A 17,094-nucleotide genomic window follows, 5' to 3' on the forward strand; every position below is an offset into this window, starting at 1 on the left:
TTAGCTACTGTACAGCTGTCCAGTTGGAAGAATCATTCCACTTTATTAACATCAAGATTAATAATACATATTATTTATTAAATGACTTCTATGTGCCTGGTGCTTTATAATATTACTCCTCATCTTTGAAATGTCAAGAGATACAAGTTTTCCCAATTTCATATATGGGAAAATTGAGATAGATGTCAACTAACTTGCCCAGGGTCATATATTTGGTAAATAACTAAATCAGAATGTATTCAATCCAAATCTTTCTAACACCAAAGCCAATATTCTTCCCAATGAATTACATGCCTCTTCTTCCTCCATCTCATGATAAAAAAGTTATAGAATTGAGACCAGGACTGGGAAAACTGTGAAGCTCACTTTAACTTTTCACCTGAACTAAAATTAAGGTGATTCTATATGGTATAAAGGAAGGAACACTTGGAAAGGAAGGAGGAGACTTGATTTTCCTTTCTACTCTTAGAGGTTGAAATGACTATGAATAATTTACTTGGCCTCCTGGCCTCATTTGTATAGTGGAGAAGATCCTTACCCACATGGTTGCTGTGAGCTTACAGATTGAAAGCAACAGGTTAGACCATAGGCACTATTCAAGGACACTGTGTTAATACTGTGGCTATCATCAGCTATCAATGCTCCTAACCTTTCTTGCTTACTTTTCTCTTTCTGACATCATACATGGTGTTGTCCCAAGCTTATCTTACCCTTTTCATAAAGAAAAAAGTAATAGCTCCTGAACCACAATCCTCTCCAATCAGGCTTTCTTTTTCCCTGAATATCTTCCCATATTATTGCCTAGGAAATAATATTAAAGGAGCAGTCCCTATAACTGCAATCTGCAGGGAGAGAGTTAGAGGGACCCCCTTCAATCTGCATGAAACACAGAACCTTTCAGAGACAAAATCTCTAACTCAGCTGCTTTACACAGGAAGTGGCTGTTGGTATTCATTTCATTGTAAGTAAGGGGACAGGGCTGTAGAGACATGCCAAAGAAACCATTACGTGATAGACCCAGACCTTTCATGATCCCCAAATCACCTCAAGCCAAGAGCTATCTACCTCATAAAGTCTCTGCTGGAGATGTTTTTGAGACTGTTTCTTAGACTTCCTCTAAATACACAGTCATTTAGTGCAATTGTTTATCTAAACACTCAGGCTCACTAAGTTTCCTTAACTCTAAGAGCACAGAGAACCAGACAGCTAATCTAAGACATCTGATGCCAGGTGGCCACTGGCCTGGCTGACATTTCTTCTACAAACCATACAGCCTTGCAACTTGGCCACACAGATAGGAAAAATAATCCTCTGGCTTACAAGCCCTACGTCGGATGGCTGCAGTGATGCTGTTTGGCTGAGAGATGCACATTTCTTTTTCTCCTCTAGACATAGTGTCTAGGGAAGGAAATGAGTCCAATGTAATGGAATTGAAAAACTCAGGCGAGGAGAACCCCATCAAGAGGGAAGGAAAAGAAGTAAACAGGAAGGAATGCTGTGCCCTGTCACTGGACAGAAAGGGAAGATGGGCACTCAATGCCCTACTACACCAGAGCAAAGGTGCACAAGAAGTGGGCCAAGTACGGATCATTTTTGACTGAAAGAATCCTGACTTCAAGTCCCATGTAGAATTCTTCCAGAAATTAAAGTTGCAGGATAGTCTAAGGCATGATTCTTTAAAGAAAGACCTTTTTAAAAACACCTCCAACCGGAGAACAGAGATAGGAGGGAACTTTACATTTCACCAGATACTCTTTTGTCCTTTTGAACTCGGTACTGTGTACTACTTATGTGTTGACTGCCCCCAATTTTTTCAGTTTAGAAAAAGAATTTTAATTGGAAATTAAAACAAATTAAATGTAATGATCCTTCAAGAAAAACAATACAATGTGTGTAGTTCCTTAAACATACTAATTTCTCTAAATACTGTCAAGTCAAAACCATGCCATTGAACACATTCTTCTTTGGCTATGCAGCAGAAGTTTGGAAACAGTATTTATTTGTTAGCAGATGGTAAAGGTGTGTCAGATTTTGCTTCAATTAAATAAACTCATCTGCCTTTCTGTGACCTTTTTACAGAGTGTTCTGAAGAAATAGCTAAGTCGCAGCCCTCTGAAGCAAATAGAAAAGCTTAATTCCTTAACCTACCTTTAACCAGTCTTGTGACTATGGGAAATTTACAACCCCAGGAAAATGTCTTGTTAATTAGAAAGAGAGAGAGAAAGGAAGGAAGGAAGGAAGGAAGGAAGGAAGGAAGGAAGGAAGGAAGAAGGGAGGGAAAGAAAGAAGAGAAAAAAGAAAAGAAAAGAAGGAAAAACAAACCCAAAATCATCTACCTCTGAAATAAACTCTTCCACAAGGTGCTGGTGGTGGAAGTTGGAAGGATCCTGTAGTTCTTCCCTGTATTGCTCTCCCAGAAGGTGTATACTGAATTCTGCAATCTGCTCAGTTGCTGGTTTTGTGGATTCTTCTATCATATTCTCAATTTCATTGCTAATCTGGATTTTTAGAGAAAAAACAATAAATGTCGATGTTTACTCATGAAATCAACAAATATCTACTGATCAGTACATATCAGACACTGTGTCAAAAGAAACTTCTAATGATGACCTTTTATACAATATTTGACTTTGGAACTAATAGGATGGACTTTAAGACATAGGAAAACATTAAAATTGCCATGCATTTGTACATTCCTTTGAACACACAATGGCTACTTCAAGGAAAGACAGAAAACCTTCAAAGTTGACCATTTTCTATCACATTATCTGTGAGTTTAAAAAGAGTTGACTATGCTAATAGTATCATCTAAAAATAGCCTAGGAGTATTGTTCTCAAACTTTTTGGTCTTAGGACCCGTTTAGACTCTTAAAAATCATTCAAAACACAAAGAAATGTGGTTTTTGTGGATTTTATCCATAGATATTTATCAGACAAAAATTTGAAGGGGAAATTTTAAAAATATTTATTAATTCATTTAAAAAATAATACATTCCTCATGCTATAGAAAGGAAAAACATTTTGCAAAATAAAAATGAATGAGAAGAGTAACACTGTTTATATTTTTATAAGTTCTTTAATTTGGTTGGCTTAATAAGAAGACTGGATTTTCGTATCTGTTTCCACATTCCATCAGTTATAATACACTGCTTTAGTTGAAATACATGAAGAAAAGTATTAGGGAAGGGAGAATTACATTAACAACCTTTTCAGATAATTGTGGAGATTCTTTTTAGATAGTACACCAAATTCAACAAGTTGTGGTTTCTTAAAGATTAGTGACTACATGGAAGTTGAAACTGTATCAATAATCTTTTTGTACTCTGTAACATTAAAATCCAGGTCTTCTAGTGGCCAAAGCTCCAACAATTTGAACAAAATAAATAATGGATTATAATCCAAAGAATAAAATAAGTATCCATGGATTCATATTGATAGAAATACATGATTTAATAAATAAATGGGAAGCGACAACAGTGTCTTAAAGAAGAATTCCAATTAGTAAATGTAGAATGAGGGAAAGAAAATATCACTACTACAACACTAAGGTAAGAACTGCTATGTGGAAGATATACTTGAGCTAATCCACCCTCCATTGTGATACACAAGGGGTTGGAATGGAAGACTTGCTAGCCTAAGGGGTCCTGGCAAGACAATGGCAGAGTCAGGAAGAGACTACAGAGACTTTCTTTCAGTGTATCATTTTTTATCCTTGATATATCATATAATCAGAGACCTTCAAAATTTCAGACTGGGAAAGAACCTCAAAGATCCTACTATTCCTTTGGATGCCTGAATTCTCTCTAGAATATCCCTGACAAATGGTTACTCATCCTGTTTAAATGGCTCTGATGAGAGTCCTGATCTTCAAAGGCAGACCATTACATTTCAAAACAAAAACAAAACAAAACAAAACACAAGCTCTTGGGGCACCTGGGTGGCTCAGCCAATTAAGCATCTGTGTTGGTTCAGGTCGTGTCCTGGGATACTGGGATGGAGCCCCACATCAGGCTCCCTGCTCCAGTGGAGCATCTGCTGCTCCCTCTCCCTCTGCCTCTGCCCCCTCCTAGTGCCCTCTATCTCTATCTCTCTCTCTCTCTCAAATAAAGATATAAATCTAAAAACAAAACAAACAAACAAAAAAAGCTCTCATGTTTGGAAAGCTCTTCAATTTTTTTTCTTTCTTCTTTGCCCTTTACAACTTGGTTCCTGTTTTGCTTTTCCAGCCCGTCTCTCCCCCCCCCCCCCCCCCGCACCTTTCACTATCCTGTCCAGCCAAGCTAAATTCCTATTTGTAGACTGAGGAATGTGCTAATTCTCTCTGGCCTAAGTAGTACTCTTCCCTTTGTTTTGAGACCTCAGGCCAAGACCTTTCCCCTTTCTCTTCTACTGGTAACTTCTATTCAACCTCAACTCAGACCTCACCCGCACCAGAAAACTTCTCAGAAGAGCCCCTCAAAACTGACCCAATGCTCCTGATGTTCCCCTATTTCATTCTGCATTTACCCTATCATAGCACATAGCACAAGGTAATTATACTGTTTGTTTACTCATCAGTATGCCTCCTGAAAGAGTAACTGGCACATTATCAGGCACTCATATCTGGGGGCATTTTTATTAAGGTATAATTGACATATAACATACATTAGTTTCAGGTGTACAATGTGATGATTCAATATTCATATGTATTGCAAGATGAACACTACAGTAAACCCAGCTAACATCCATCACCATACACAGTTACAAACTTCTTTTTCTTGTGATGAGAATTTTCAAGATCCACTCTCCTAACTACTTTCAAATATGCAACACATACTATTAACTATAGTTACCATGATATACACTACATTCCCATGATTTATTCATTTCATAACTAGAAATTTATATCTTTTGACACATTTTACCCATTTCACCCTCTTCTACCCAAAATTCTTAATATTAAGTCCAAATATCTTTCCCTATAAGCTCCACCACTGATCTGTTCTGTTATCTAAGACATATATAAAAACTGTAGTCACAAGAGAGCCCTTCAAATGAGTAAAACCACCTATCAGAACTTCCCTGACTTCTCTAGATCTTCTCCTCCAGACATTTCTCAGGGTCTTGATACCTTCCTTAGAGTGTGGAATACACAAGTCAGGTCTGATCAATTAAAATATGATAGGATACCACCACCTCCCTTATAATAGATTCTGTATTTCTATAAATGCAACCCAAAATTACACTAGCTTTTACTAGTTTCACCCCAGTAACTGCATCCTACTACTGATTCATACAGAAACTAACATCAACACAAACTCTTAGTCTTATGGAATTTTATATAAAACTTTGCATTTTTGATATTGAGTTTTATCTTGCTAACTTTTATCTTGCTTAACAGAGACTCCATTTGCCATACAATTATAAAAGAAATATCCTTAGTAATCTTGCTGCTACAGAAGACCTTAAGTGATGAATAATTATTTTTTAAAAGTTTTTAAGGCATAGCTGGTTTATAAGAAAGTAAAGAAAATGCCAAGGGGTCTGGAAAAACAGGTTAGAAAAATCCAGAGACGTGAATGAGTATTGTGTGAATACATGGTATATCCCCTGATACTTTGTAATCTAGGCTTTAGTTTTATATACCACAAAGGGATAGGATAAAAAGTAAAAGGTGTGTACATGTTGAAAGGTCAGATCAAAGACCCCCAAATAATAGTGAAGATGATGGCTGCGTTTGTGGTGAGCATCGAATAAGGGCAGACTTGTCAAATCACTACTACGCCACAAACCTGAAACTAATGTAACGCTGTGTATCAACTATACTTCAATTTAAAAAAAAAAAAAGGCTCCCCATAAAGCAAGGATTCTGAAAACTCAACAGACAATTTGAATAACAAATCAAACTAAGCTGAAGGAAGAATTAGTAAACTGGTACCTGAAGAATTAGGAAACACATACCTGAATCTAATGCAGAGAGACAAAGAAATAGAAATATTAAAGAGTGGTTAACAAACATAAGGGGGAAAAGGAGGAGGCCAGAGTTTCTAGCACACAAGATAATAGCTAAGAATCTCTCCTATACCATTTGTGAAACTGCAGAATGCCAAATGCCATATAGTATACCAGTATATATATTTGTAGTATATATACTATAGTACATACTATAGTATACCTATGTAAAAGTATATATAAGTCATGTGTATGTGCACGAACGTGTGTGCACGCGCGCACATATGGTGGTATAATATATAGTATTTCACAAAAAAATGGGTATAGGAGTATAATTATTTATTTTGCCTTGGATTTGCTGTACTTCCTTAATGTAAAGCCTTACAAGTACTATAAATTCTAAGAAACGTTCAGCTGTTACGTCTTATGATTAAATGTATATAGACAAAGAGAGGAGACAGAGATAGATCTTAAAAGTAGACAAAGAAAACAGCCAGAGGGAAACTGATACACAAGTGAAAAACAACTGAACTGACAGTTCTCAGTAGCAACAACAAATTGTAGAATATAGTGAAATAAAAACATGACCAAAAAAAAAAATCCTCAGTCTAGAATTTAGTACAGATTTATAATTTGTTTCTAGAATAAGGAGATAATAAAGAAATTTTCAGATGATCAAAATCTCAAAATGAACAAATGAGAGACTCTTACTAAAGTAATATCAGGAGTATATATTTCCAAAAGAAAATTATCCTAACAGATAGATCTAAAGTGCAAAAAAGAATTTTAAGAAAATAAAATAATAAACTTCCAGTAAATGTAAAATAGATTTTATCCAAAACAAATATAACACAGTCCAAAAAAAAAAAAAAGAACAAATACAGGGACTCCAGGTGGCTCAGCCTGTTGAGCATCCAATGTTGAGCATCTGACCCTTGATTTCAGTTCAGGTCATGACATCAGGGTCTTGGGATCTGGCCCCCCATGGGGCTCTGAGATTGGTGCAGAGTCTGCTTGTCACTCCCCCTGAGTTCCTCCCGCTTCTCTCTCTCTCACTCAAATAAAGAAATAAAATCTTTTTTTTTTAATTTTTAAAAAGAACAAATATAATACAATCTAATTTGTGGGATTGAAAAGAAAGAATTAAAAGAGAGAAAGAAAGAAAAAAATATCAAAAAATAGAATATAAAGCAGTAGGGTGATTATTTGAATTACAATGTTCTAATATTCTTGCATTGCTTAAAATAAGGATGAAGATTTTGAAAAACTTAAATTTTGCTAGATTATACATTACAACTTATGGGGTAACTTCCAGGATAAATATTTTATATATATAATATAAATATTATAAATACTACACATAATAATATATATATTACATAACTTATAGGGAAACTACTAACAAAACAGAAATAAAGTATATCACTTCTATAACAGCAGATGGAAAATGTACTAGGGAAAAAACTGAACTGTAAGAGTGAAGCTTTAGGCTTCATCTTGAACTAGACATACAAGCAATCTAATTCTTGTTAGGGATCTATACTGTTTTGTTTTCTTACTCATTCTATAAGTTGGCTTCAAATAGTCTTCTCTTTTGGATATTAATATTCCAATTGATTGTATATAAGTCTTTTACTTCTATTACAGGGAATTCTATTTCATTCTATGAATATTTCCAGACCTAAACCCACAACTATTTTGCTTCAAGTTCAGAACCACAGGATCACTTTTTACTCATTCATTCATAAATATTTATTGAATGACAGTATTTCCCAGTGCCATCTACTCTGGAGAAAGTTTATAGAAGGTGAATGTATGGATTCCAGCATCCACTCATGGATCCCACATTACTACCACCCTTATAAGGTGACAGAGAAAGTGGTGGGGCAGAGTGGGGTGACTTAACTGCATTTCATATAAATTAAAATGTCTAACCTGGAAAGAAAAGGTACAAGGTAACTAAATTACACATTTCTAGTGAATGTGTTCAATCATAGTTTATACTACATTAAGTAATCTAAAATTATGAACCCCAAATTTTAATAATTCATGTTTAACAAAATTTCTAACAAAATATTTCCAGCTTCCTGGGCAGCCTTAGTACTTTTAAAAAAAACATTTCTCAGGGCACCTGGGTGGCTCAGTAGGTTAAAGCCTCTGCCTTTGGTTCAGGTTATGATCCCAGGGTCCTGGGATCGAGCCCTGCATCAGGCTCTCTGCTGAGCAGGGAGCCTGCTTCCTCCTCTCTCTCTCTCTGCCTATTTGTGATCTCTGTATATCAAATAAATAAATAAAATCTTTAAAAAAAAAAAAAGAAGAAAGAAAGAAAAGAAAAAGAGAAAAAATATTTTTAAAAAACTCTTTTTAAATGCATCATTATTAAGCACAGTATTTCTTGATTTTTCAGCTACATAAAATCTATACCCTTTTCCTCTGAAGAAGAGAAGACTAAGTCCTGATCTATTATGGGATAGAAGAACATAGGCAAAAACCCCATGGTAAATTATGTCACATAGCCCACAAGAGACAGTGAGTTTACCATGATGACAATTCTCCAGGTTCCAAGTCATTTCATTTACAACTTGAAGCTCTCTTGCAAAGCAGATTGATTTGGCTCTCCAAGGATTTTTAGATTCTTTTTAATACACTGGTTTTAGAATCCACAATATTTCCGTAAAGGAAACCACATGAAGTCTTGTGTAGTTTGGCAATGGAATATAAGTCTCCCTTAACCCCTGTTCTCCACGTCAGAAATGAAATAACAAAACACAGCATCACTCACACTCTCCTCAGGCCTCTCCTTGCTGCTCTCTGAGGTAACTTCAGAGGTAGTCACCTCTGGATATGGAGCACTGAGAACAGCACCTGAGTAGAAAAACAAAGTCAGTATATGAATTCAGAATCATATCAGGAAATACCAATCTGACTTCAAAACCATTTCTGTAAGTCATTTGCTTTTTCATCCTGGAAATTCAGTACATTCAAACCTTAAGACACATTTGCATAGAGTCTCCTAGAACAGAATATAACTCATTCATTCATTCAATGGCATTTAATGAGCTTAGAATATGTCAGCCACTAAGCAATTGCTAAGGATACAGACAAAATTTTTTTCCTTAAAGAGCTATCTATTAGAGGGGACAGATACTGAAAAAAGTTAATAGCACCTTGGTGAGTCCTGTGAAGTGTGTAAGCCTAATGATTCACATACCTATACCCCTGCGGCTAATAATAAATTATATGTTAATTTAAAAAAGAAAAAATACCACCAGACAGGAGAAGTGGGTGATGGTTGGGAGACTGGCTATGAATTGATAATTGTTGAAGCTGGCCTCGTTGTATAATTCTATTTTTTGCAATGTTTGAAATTTTTAAGAAACAAAATTTTTAAAAAAAAATTAAAAATGAAGAAAGCACCTACCAATTCATAGGAGATATAGAGATCAAAGGAACATGTTAAAGTACCCCACAGAATACAATCTGAAAAATCCTCATTCTGAGAAACTCTTTCAGGACAAATGACAAATGGTGGAGCTGTTGACATAGGTAGTGGTTACAGTGTTTGCCTTAAAGTAATTCTTTAGGTCATACATTTGTTTTAAGTAGCTTTCTGATTTTTATTAGACTTAATAATTAAATATCTTTAAGTACTCACAACATAGTGTCATAGAGTAAATGAAAACAGTTACTTCTTCTTGAGATTCTTGAACAACACATAAGGAAAGAGAAACCTAGTATTTTTTAAATGTGAGCTGAAATGTGTGCTTGCTTGCAAGATGATCTTAAGCCATAAATAATTTAAAAAGAAAAGTGAAGCCTGATGATTCACAGACCTGCACCCCTGGGGCAAATAATGCATTATACGTTAATTAAAAAAAACAACAACAACAAAGAACAGTGAATAAATGTACAAGAGCATACCTCCCAATGTTGAGGTATCACCAACAGGAAACGGAGATGATAATTCAGGGCTAAGGTTAAAAAAGACGTTTAAAGTTAATAAAGATGATAGAAATATGTGAATATATTTTGAATTCTGTTTTCCAAAAAAGGAATTCACTACATCTCCAAACCTGGTTCCCAAACCCAAGTAAGTACTTATTTAACAAAGTTTAAAAATTAACAAAGTTTAAAAATAATAGTCTTCATAATTCACTTATTTTACATTTATTGATTTTTGCTCAAGTAGAATCACCCTACATAAAGTACTCCCCTACTTACTATTCTATCAGCCTGTTTGATTTTTTCTCAGTTATTATCAGTATGTGAAATTATGTGTCGACTTATCTATCTACTTCTTTATTTCTGTCTCCAATCTCTTAATCATCTAGAATGGCATTGGCATGGTAGTCACTGGACATATGTGTTAATTTAAGTAAATTAAATAATTTAAATTTATTAAAGTAATTTATTTAAGTAATTTAAATAAAGTTCAAAATTCTGATCCTCCTTCACACTAGCCACATTTCAAGTGCTCCATAGTCACATGTGCCTAATGGCTCCCATATGGAACAGCATAGTAAAGAATATTTCCATCATCACAGAAAGTTCTATTCAACAGGACTGCTGTAAGAATATAAATTCTATGAGAATAGGAACCTTGCCTGCCATATTCTTATTCTACCTCCAGCCTAAACTAGTACCTGCCATTTAGTAGGCACTAAACAGATATTTTTAGAATGAAAGAATAAACAAATACTATTAGCCAAGGAGTGGACAAGACATCTGGCATACAGCTGTGGATAAACCCATGATCTATTAAAGTCGCAGTGTTACAGGAGATAGGCAATAAATAAATGATTACAAATGTAACAAGTAATGCAGGCAGGAGACTACTGTTGCTAAGGAAAAAAATATAAGCACAGATCTCATGTCATTGGAGAGATCATAGAAGTCATAATTTTTTTTATATAAAGAGAGTCAAGCTTAGAGAAATGACTTGCTGTAGGCCACAGAGCTAACAGGCTGCAAGTCACACAGCGATCCTTTAACCATGCTGCTTTGCAACTACAAGAGAAGATCAAAAGGTAATCTGAGCAGCACTAAGGTGGCTCAGTCATTTGTCTGCCTTCAGCTCAGGTCATGATCCCAGAGTACTGGGATCAAATCCTGGGACTAAGCCCGGAGTCAGTCTCCCAGCTCAGTGAGAGTGTGCTTCTCCCTCTCCCACTGCCCCTCCTGCTTAAATAAATAAATAAGCTTTTTTTTTTTTTAAGATAATCTGAGAAGTCCCTTCTAAAGGAAAGAAAGTGGATTTCTCCAAGTCCAAATTTCCACTTAATCCAAAAATATAAAATTTAAAGTGTAGTAATTTTAGGAAGTTTTATTTGTTTCAAAGTTTTATTTATTTAAGCAATCTCTACACCAAACGTGGGGCTCAAACTCATGACCCCAAAATGAAGATTCACATGCCCTCTGACTAAGCCAGCTAGAGGCCCCTTAAGAAGTACAAAACTTGAAAATTTGTGATATGTTCTAAGGGAAAAGGGATGTTCTGTTAACCTTTTACAAAGGAGTTCCTTGGTGATTCCATCTGTTGGATGGTGATTACATTACTATTTTTTAATTTATTTTTTATTTATTTTCAGCATAACAGTATTCATTATTTTTTCACTATGCCCAGTGCTCCATTCAATCCGTGCCCTCTATAATACCCACCACAAAACATATCTATTAAAAGTTGAAAACTACCTTCAGCTTTATACTAGTGAGCTTCCTAAGGTGATTCAATTATAGGCAAAAATATCTCCATCATAAGAAGCGCATAGGTGGCTCAGTCAGTTAAGTGTCTGCCTTCAGCTCAGGTCATGATCTCAGGGTCCTGGGATCCAGCCCTGCATTTCCCTCCCCTGCTCTCCGTTCATTCTCTCTCCCTCTCTCTTTCTCTCTGTGTCTCTCTCAAATGAATAAATAAAAATCTTTAAAAAAAAATGTCTCCACAACAGACTTGCCAATATGCCAATGAGTCCCATCTTCAGACAACTCTTTTAAATTGCCCTATTGCTCTCTAAATTATGTCATGGTGGTGGGACAGGAGATTACTCAAAGCCACCAGATAAACACAGCATAAATGCTGAAGCATCAATTTTACTTGAAGCATAGGCAGGTGAGGAATAAGTAAGAACTGATGTATAATTCAAAACATTTTTATATTAAAACAAATATTATTACATTGTGGAATTGAATATAAAGTTAAAATTAAAATTAAGATATTAAATATGGGGGCCTGGGTGGCTCAGTGGGTTAAGCCTCTGCCTTCGGCTCAGGTCATGGTCTCAGGGTTCTGGGATCGAGCCCTGCATCGGGCTCTCTGCTCGGCGGGGAGCCTGCTTCGCCCTCTCTCTCTGCCTGCCTCTCTGCCTACTTGTAATCTCTCTCTCTGTCAAATAAATGAATTAAAAAAAAAAACTAAAAAAAAGAAATTAAATATGATAATTCAAAGATATTTTATCATTAGAACTGGACTGGGGAAGTCAACTAGGATCATGTTCCCCAAACTCCCAGGCTTTGGTAAAAAAAAAATTGAGAAACTGGGGCACTTGGCTGGCTCAGTTGGTAGAACATGCAACTCTTGATCTCAGGGCTGTGAATTCCAACCCCACAGTGGGTATAGAAATTACTTTAAAAATTTAAAAATCTTTTAAAAAGAGAAAAGAAAGAAAATTTGAGAAATTGAGTTTCAAAAAATCTCATAAAGATTTTTCTTCTTTTAAAAAATACTATCTAGAAAGAATAACATATTAAACCCTTACAACAAAACTATCACTTTTTGTTATTTAGAAGCATTTGCAAGAAATTGTTTCTCAGTGAGCTGTCTGTCATCTAGAAAAACCCAAGAAATACGATATCTGGGTAAGTCATTATGATGAGGGATGAATGGAGAAAGGGCCTAGATGATGAGAAAGTATCAAGAGACTTCTCAGGTTGCAGGGAGTAGAGCTAAAATAAATAAGATTCAAATGCATTTGAGACAGATATTAACATAATTAGATCTGAAAAGAGTCTATCAGTTGTCCACAAGGCATAATGCCTTGCCAATACCTTCATTTAATAGAAGAAAAAATAAAGTCCAAATGAATAAAGCAATTTTTCCTGGATGACACAATGATTTGATATGGCCCAAGGCCTAAAATTCCTAACCATATCTAGTTACCTTTTCAACAATAACAATAGCAAGAAGGAGTACCACTAAATTTATCATGTGTCAAGCATTGTCTTAAGTGTTTCTTCTTGGTTAACTCATTTAATTCCAGCAACAATCTTAAAGGGAAAATACTATTATCCTCATTTATACATAAGAGGAAACTAATATTAGAAGAGGTTAAGAACTTGTTCAGAGTCACATGGCTAGACAATGGAGGAGCTATGATGTAAAACAGGCCCATCGGATTCCAGAAACCTCTCTCTCACTCATCTTAATTCCTCACAACATGGCCTTTACGTGAGCCATATTGACTAGAAGGGCAACCAACATGGTTTCACTTGGTTGTAATAATAATGGCCTACATAAACTTAAAAACCTAAAAGCCAAAGTATATAAGGGCCCAGAAAAAGAAAGGGAAACCCAGTAAAAGTTGGAGAGCTCTGGAGAGCAACCAGACATGAAGAGCAAAAAGGTCAAAGTAAGACAGAGGGGCCAAAGCATAACACAGTAACTGGAACAGGAAGTTGGGATGACATGGCAAAGTAACAAGACCTCAGCAGGTTTCAGTCAAATTATCCCCCACATCAAGATCACATTTGTTAAATAAGTCACAGGGATAAAGATAAATAACAGTAAATATAGTCAATAATATAACAATAACTTTGGTGACAGAAGGTAACCACACTTACGGTGGTAAGAATTTTATAATGTATAAAATTGTTGAATAACTATGTTATACACCTAAAACTAATATAATATTATATATCAACTATGCTTCAATTAAAAATAAAATTTTTTAATTTAAGAAGAGAATTACTGCAACTAAAAATAAGTAAAAAAGTTAAATTTCAGATACTTCTCTAAGGAAGTATTCACAACAGAGAAGTTTGTTTACTTCAGTAGAACTAGATTTCACTTACTAAATTCAGAATAACATTTTAACGATGGTAAGTAGGCAATGATCAGTAATTCAAATCTCTTGTCTAACAGTCCAATGCTTAATCCCTCATTTTCCCACTCTCCTTTCAAAAAACAGTGAAAAAAAAAAACACTTAACAAGAATCCTTTCAACATGTTCTCATTAGGTATGCCTCCTGCAGGGATCCCCTAAAATGTCACAACAGAACAAGGACACAAAGTTGCATTGAGTTTGGAGACAGAAATACTACTCCATTTCTAGGCCAAACCACAAATGTGAAATTGTTCAGCTAAGACCTTTAGCTTAATACCAGCAGCGAACAACCTTCTACTTTTCCTCAGCTCGTCCAGCACATTAATTTATTCCTCACGTCTACTACCTAATCCTATCAGAATTCAGGTGAGATGGTACCAAAAGATATCAGAGACACACTGAGCATAAGTTTAAAAACAAGCCAAGCATAATTTCCGATCTAGATTACTACTTCCCTTGACAATTTTCTTTACTTTGCTTTACTCTTGAATCTGTTAACTGTGATCAGCACAGGACAACAAAAGAACTCAAGGCACAGGGCCAGGAATCCTGGGTACTGGTCCCAGAAGTATCATTAACTTTGTTATGCCTTAGAAAAATATCTCAGTTCCTCTGGGCCACAAGAACTTAATCTCGAAAACAAGAATACTTCCCTACACTACCAATTTCCCAAAGGTATGATGGAAACTAAATAAAATATTATATATGCAGAAGCATTATAAAAATATGAGAGACTAAACAAATATAAGAGATAACAGAGAGTAATGGAATAGGGACACATGTCCCAAACCGAGTAGCACATCTGCTTAAAAAACACATTATTTGGCTTTGCGACAGACATCCTCAACGACAAAAGTAAGTTAATTGAGGTACCAAAAAAAAAAAAAAAAAAAAAAAGCCAAAGAACAGTCTTTACACCAAGAATATCACCAGAGACCTGCTAATAAACTTGAATAATCGAGCAGAAACTCAGTTATTCATTTAACAACATTTCAGTGAGCACATATCCCAGGTGGTGGTTTGTACTGGTTTTTGAGACTTCACAGTAAGTCCAGATGGTATGAGGTTAAGCATGGACTGGAGCTGAGTGGAGAGGCTTTCAAGACACCCAGCTATAACATACTGCAAATGCTGGAGAAGGGCCTTTTGTAAATAGGTAACATGAGAGAGACTTGAGTGTGTTCAAATGCTAATAAGGAGTTAGTAATGGGAGAAGCTGAAGACTTAAGAAAAACAGAAACACTGATAGGGAGATGTGTAAGAGGTAAAGTGGGATGTAAGGTCCTAAGTGAGCTGGAAAAAAAAAATTTTATTTTTTATAAACATATATTTTTATCCCCAGGGGTACAGGTCTGTGAATCGTCAGGTTTACACACTTCACAGCACTCACCAAAGCACATATCCTCCCCAATGTCCATAACCCCACCCCCCAGCAACCCTCAGTTTGTTTTGTGAGATTAAGAGTCACTTATGGTTTGTCTCCCTCCCAATCCCATCTTGTTTCATTTATTCTTCTCCTACCCACTTAAGCCCCATGTTGCATCACCACTTCCTCATATCAGGGAGATCATATGATAGTTGTCTTTCTCTGCTTGACTTATTTCACTAAGCATGATACGCTCTAGTTCCATCCATGTTGTCGCAAATGGCAAGATTTCATTTCTTTTGATGGCTGCATAGTATTCCATTGTGTATATGTACCACATCTTCTTTATCCATTCATCTGTTGATGGACATCTAGGTTCTTTCCATAGTTTGGCTATTGTGGACATTGCTGCTATAAACATTCGGGTGCACGTGCCCCTTGGATCACTACGTTTGTATCTTTAGGGTGAATACCCAGTAGTGCAATTGCTGGGTCATAAGGCAGTTCTATTTTCAACATTTTGAGGAACCTCCATACTGTTTTCCAGAGTGGTTGCACCAGTTTGCATTCCCACCAACAGTGTAGGAGGGTTCCCCTTTCTCCATATCCTCGCTAGCTTCTCTCATTTCCTGACTTGTTGATTTTAGCCATTCTGACTGGTGTGAGATGATATCTCATTGTGGTTTTGATTTGTATTTCCCTAATGCTGAGTGATATGGAGCACTTTTTCATGTGTCTGTTGGCCATCTGGATGTCTTCTTTGCAGAAATGTCTGTTCATGTCCTCTGCCCATTTCTTGATTGGATTAACTTAGCAAACTCAACACCCAAAGAACAAATAATCCAATCAAAAAAAAATTTTTTCTTAAGACACAGGGCAAATGATTATATGGGAAGCTTAAAGGGATAGAAAACAAGAGTATTTGGTCCAAATCATATGTCAGTAGGTGGGTCAGAGTTCATAAAGAAGCAGCAATTTAAATCAAAGAAAAAAAGTATGATAAGTGCAATAATAGCCCCTCAAAGACAGCCACATCCTACTCGCCAGAACCTGTGAATATGTTAAGTTACGTACATAGAGGAATTTAGGTTGCTAATCAGTTGGCCTTAAAATAGGCAATGTAACCAGGTTTATCTAGGTGGATCCAGCATAATCAGAAGGATCCTTAAATGTGGAAGAAAGGTGCAGAAGAGTGTCAGAGTGATGAAATGGGAGAAAGACTTGACCAGCCATTACTAGCTTTGGAGATGGAAGGGAGTCATGACCCAAGTAATGTGGGTAGTTTCTAGAAGCTGGAAAGGCAAGAAAACAGATTCTCCCCTATATCTTCCAGGAAGGAATGCAAACCTGGCAACAGCTTAGGACCCATGTCAGATTTCTGAATGACATAACTGTAGGGGAAATTTGTGTTGTTTACTATGAAGTCTGTGGTAATTTGCTAGAGCAGCAATAAAGCCCAACATGAGAATCTCAGAGAATACAATAGTAATCTCAAAAAAAAATCATAAAAATAAATTTGAATATAGAAAAATGATGGGCAAATTAAAGGTTTCAGTGGATCACTGTAATACTCAAGCGGGAGAAAGATGGGCTTAGTGAATTCTTAGGGAACTCCCAGGGTTTAGCTCCCACTGCTACCTAACCCGAGGTCACCCTTTTCAGCAACTACCACGGTTGGCAGTTCTCACCCCAGCCCAACCT

General features: G+C 36.0%; 1 protein-coding gene across 1 annotated transcript in view; it reads right to left on the reverse strand.

The window, feature by feature from the left end:
* IMPG2 (interphotoreceptor matrix proteoglycan 2) overlaps positions 1 to 17,094 on the reverse strand; it is an 86,848-nt gene that overhangs the window by 49,055 nt on the left and 20,699 nt on the right. Inside the window, exons 5-7 of the mRNA XM_013045606.2 lie at positions 9,853 to 9,902; positions 8,714 to 8,796; positions 2,337 to 2,498 (exon numbers count right to left, since the gene is read on the reverse strand). Coding sequence (XP_012901060.1) covers positions 2,337 to 2,498; positions 8,714 to 8,796; positions 9,853 to 9,902 — 295 coding nt within the window. The remainder of the gene's footprint in view (positions 1 to 2,336; positions 2,499 to 8,713; positions 8,797 to 9,852; positions 9,903 to 17,094) is intronic.

Source organism: Mustela putorius, unplaced genomic scaffold (assembly GCF_011764305.1).
Source record: "Mustela putorius furo isolate JIRA1106 unplaced genomic scaffold, ASM1176430v1.1 tig00003834_pilon_pilon_pilon, whole genome shotgun sequence".
Classification (NCBI taxonomy): Eukaryota; Metazoa; Chordata; class Mammalia; order Carnivora; family Mustelidae; genus Mustela; species Mustela putorius.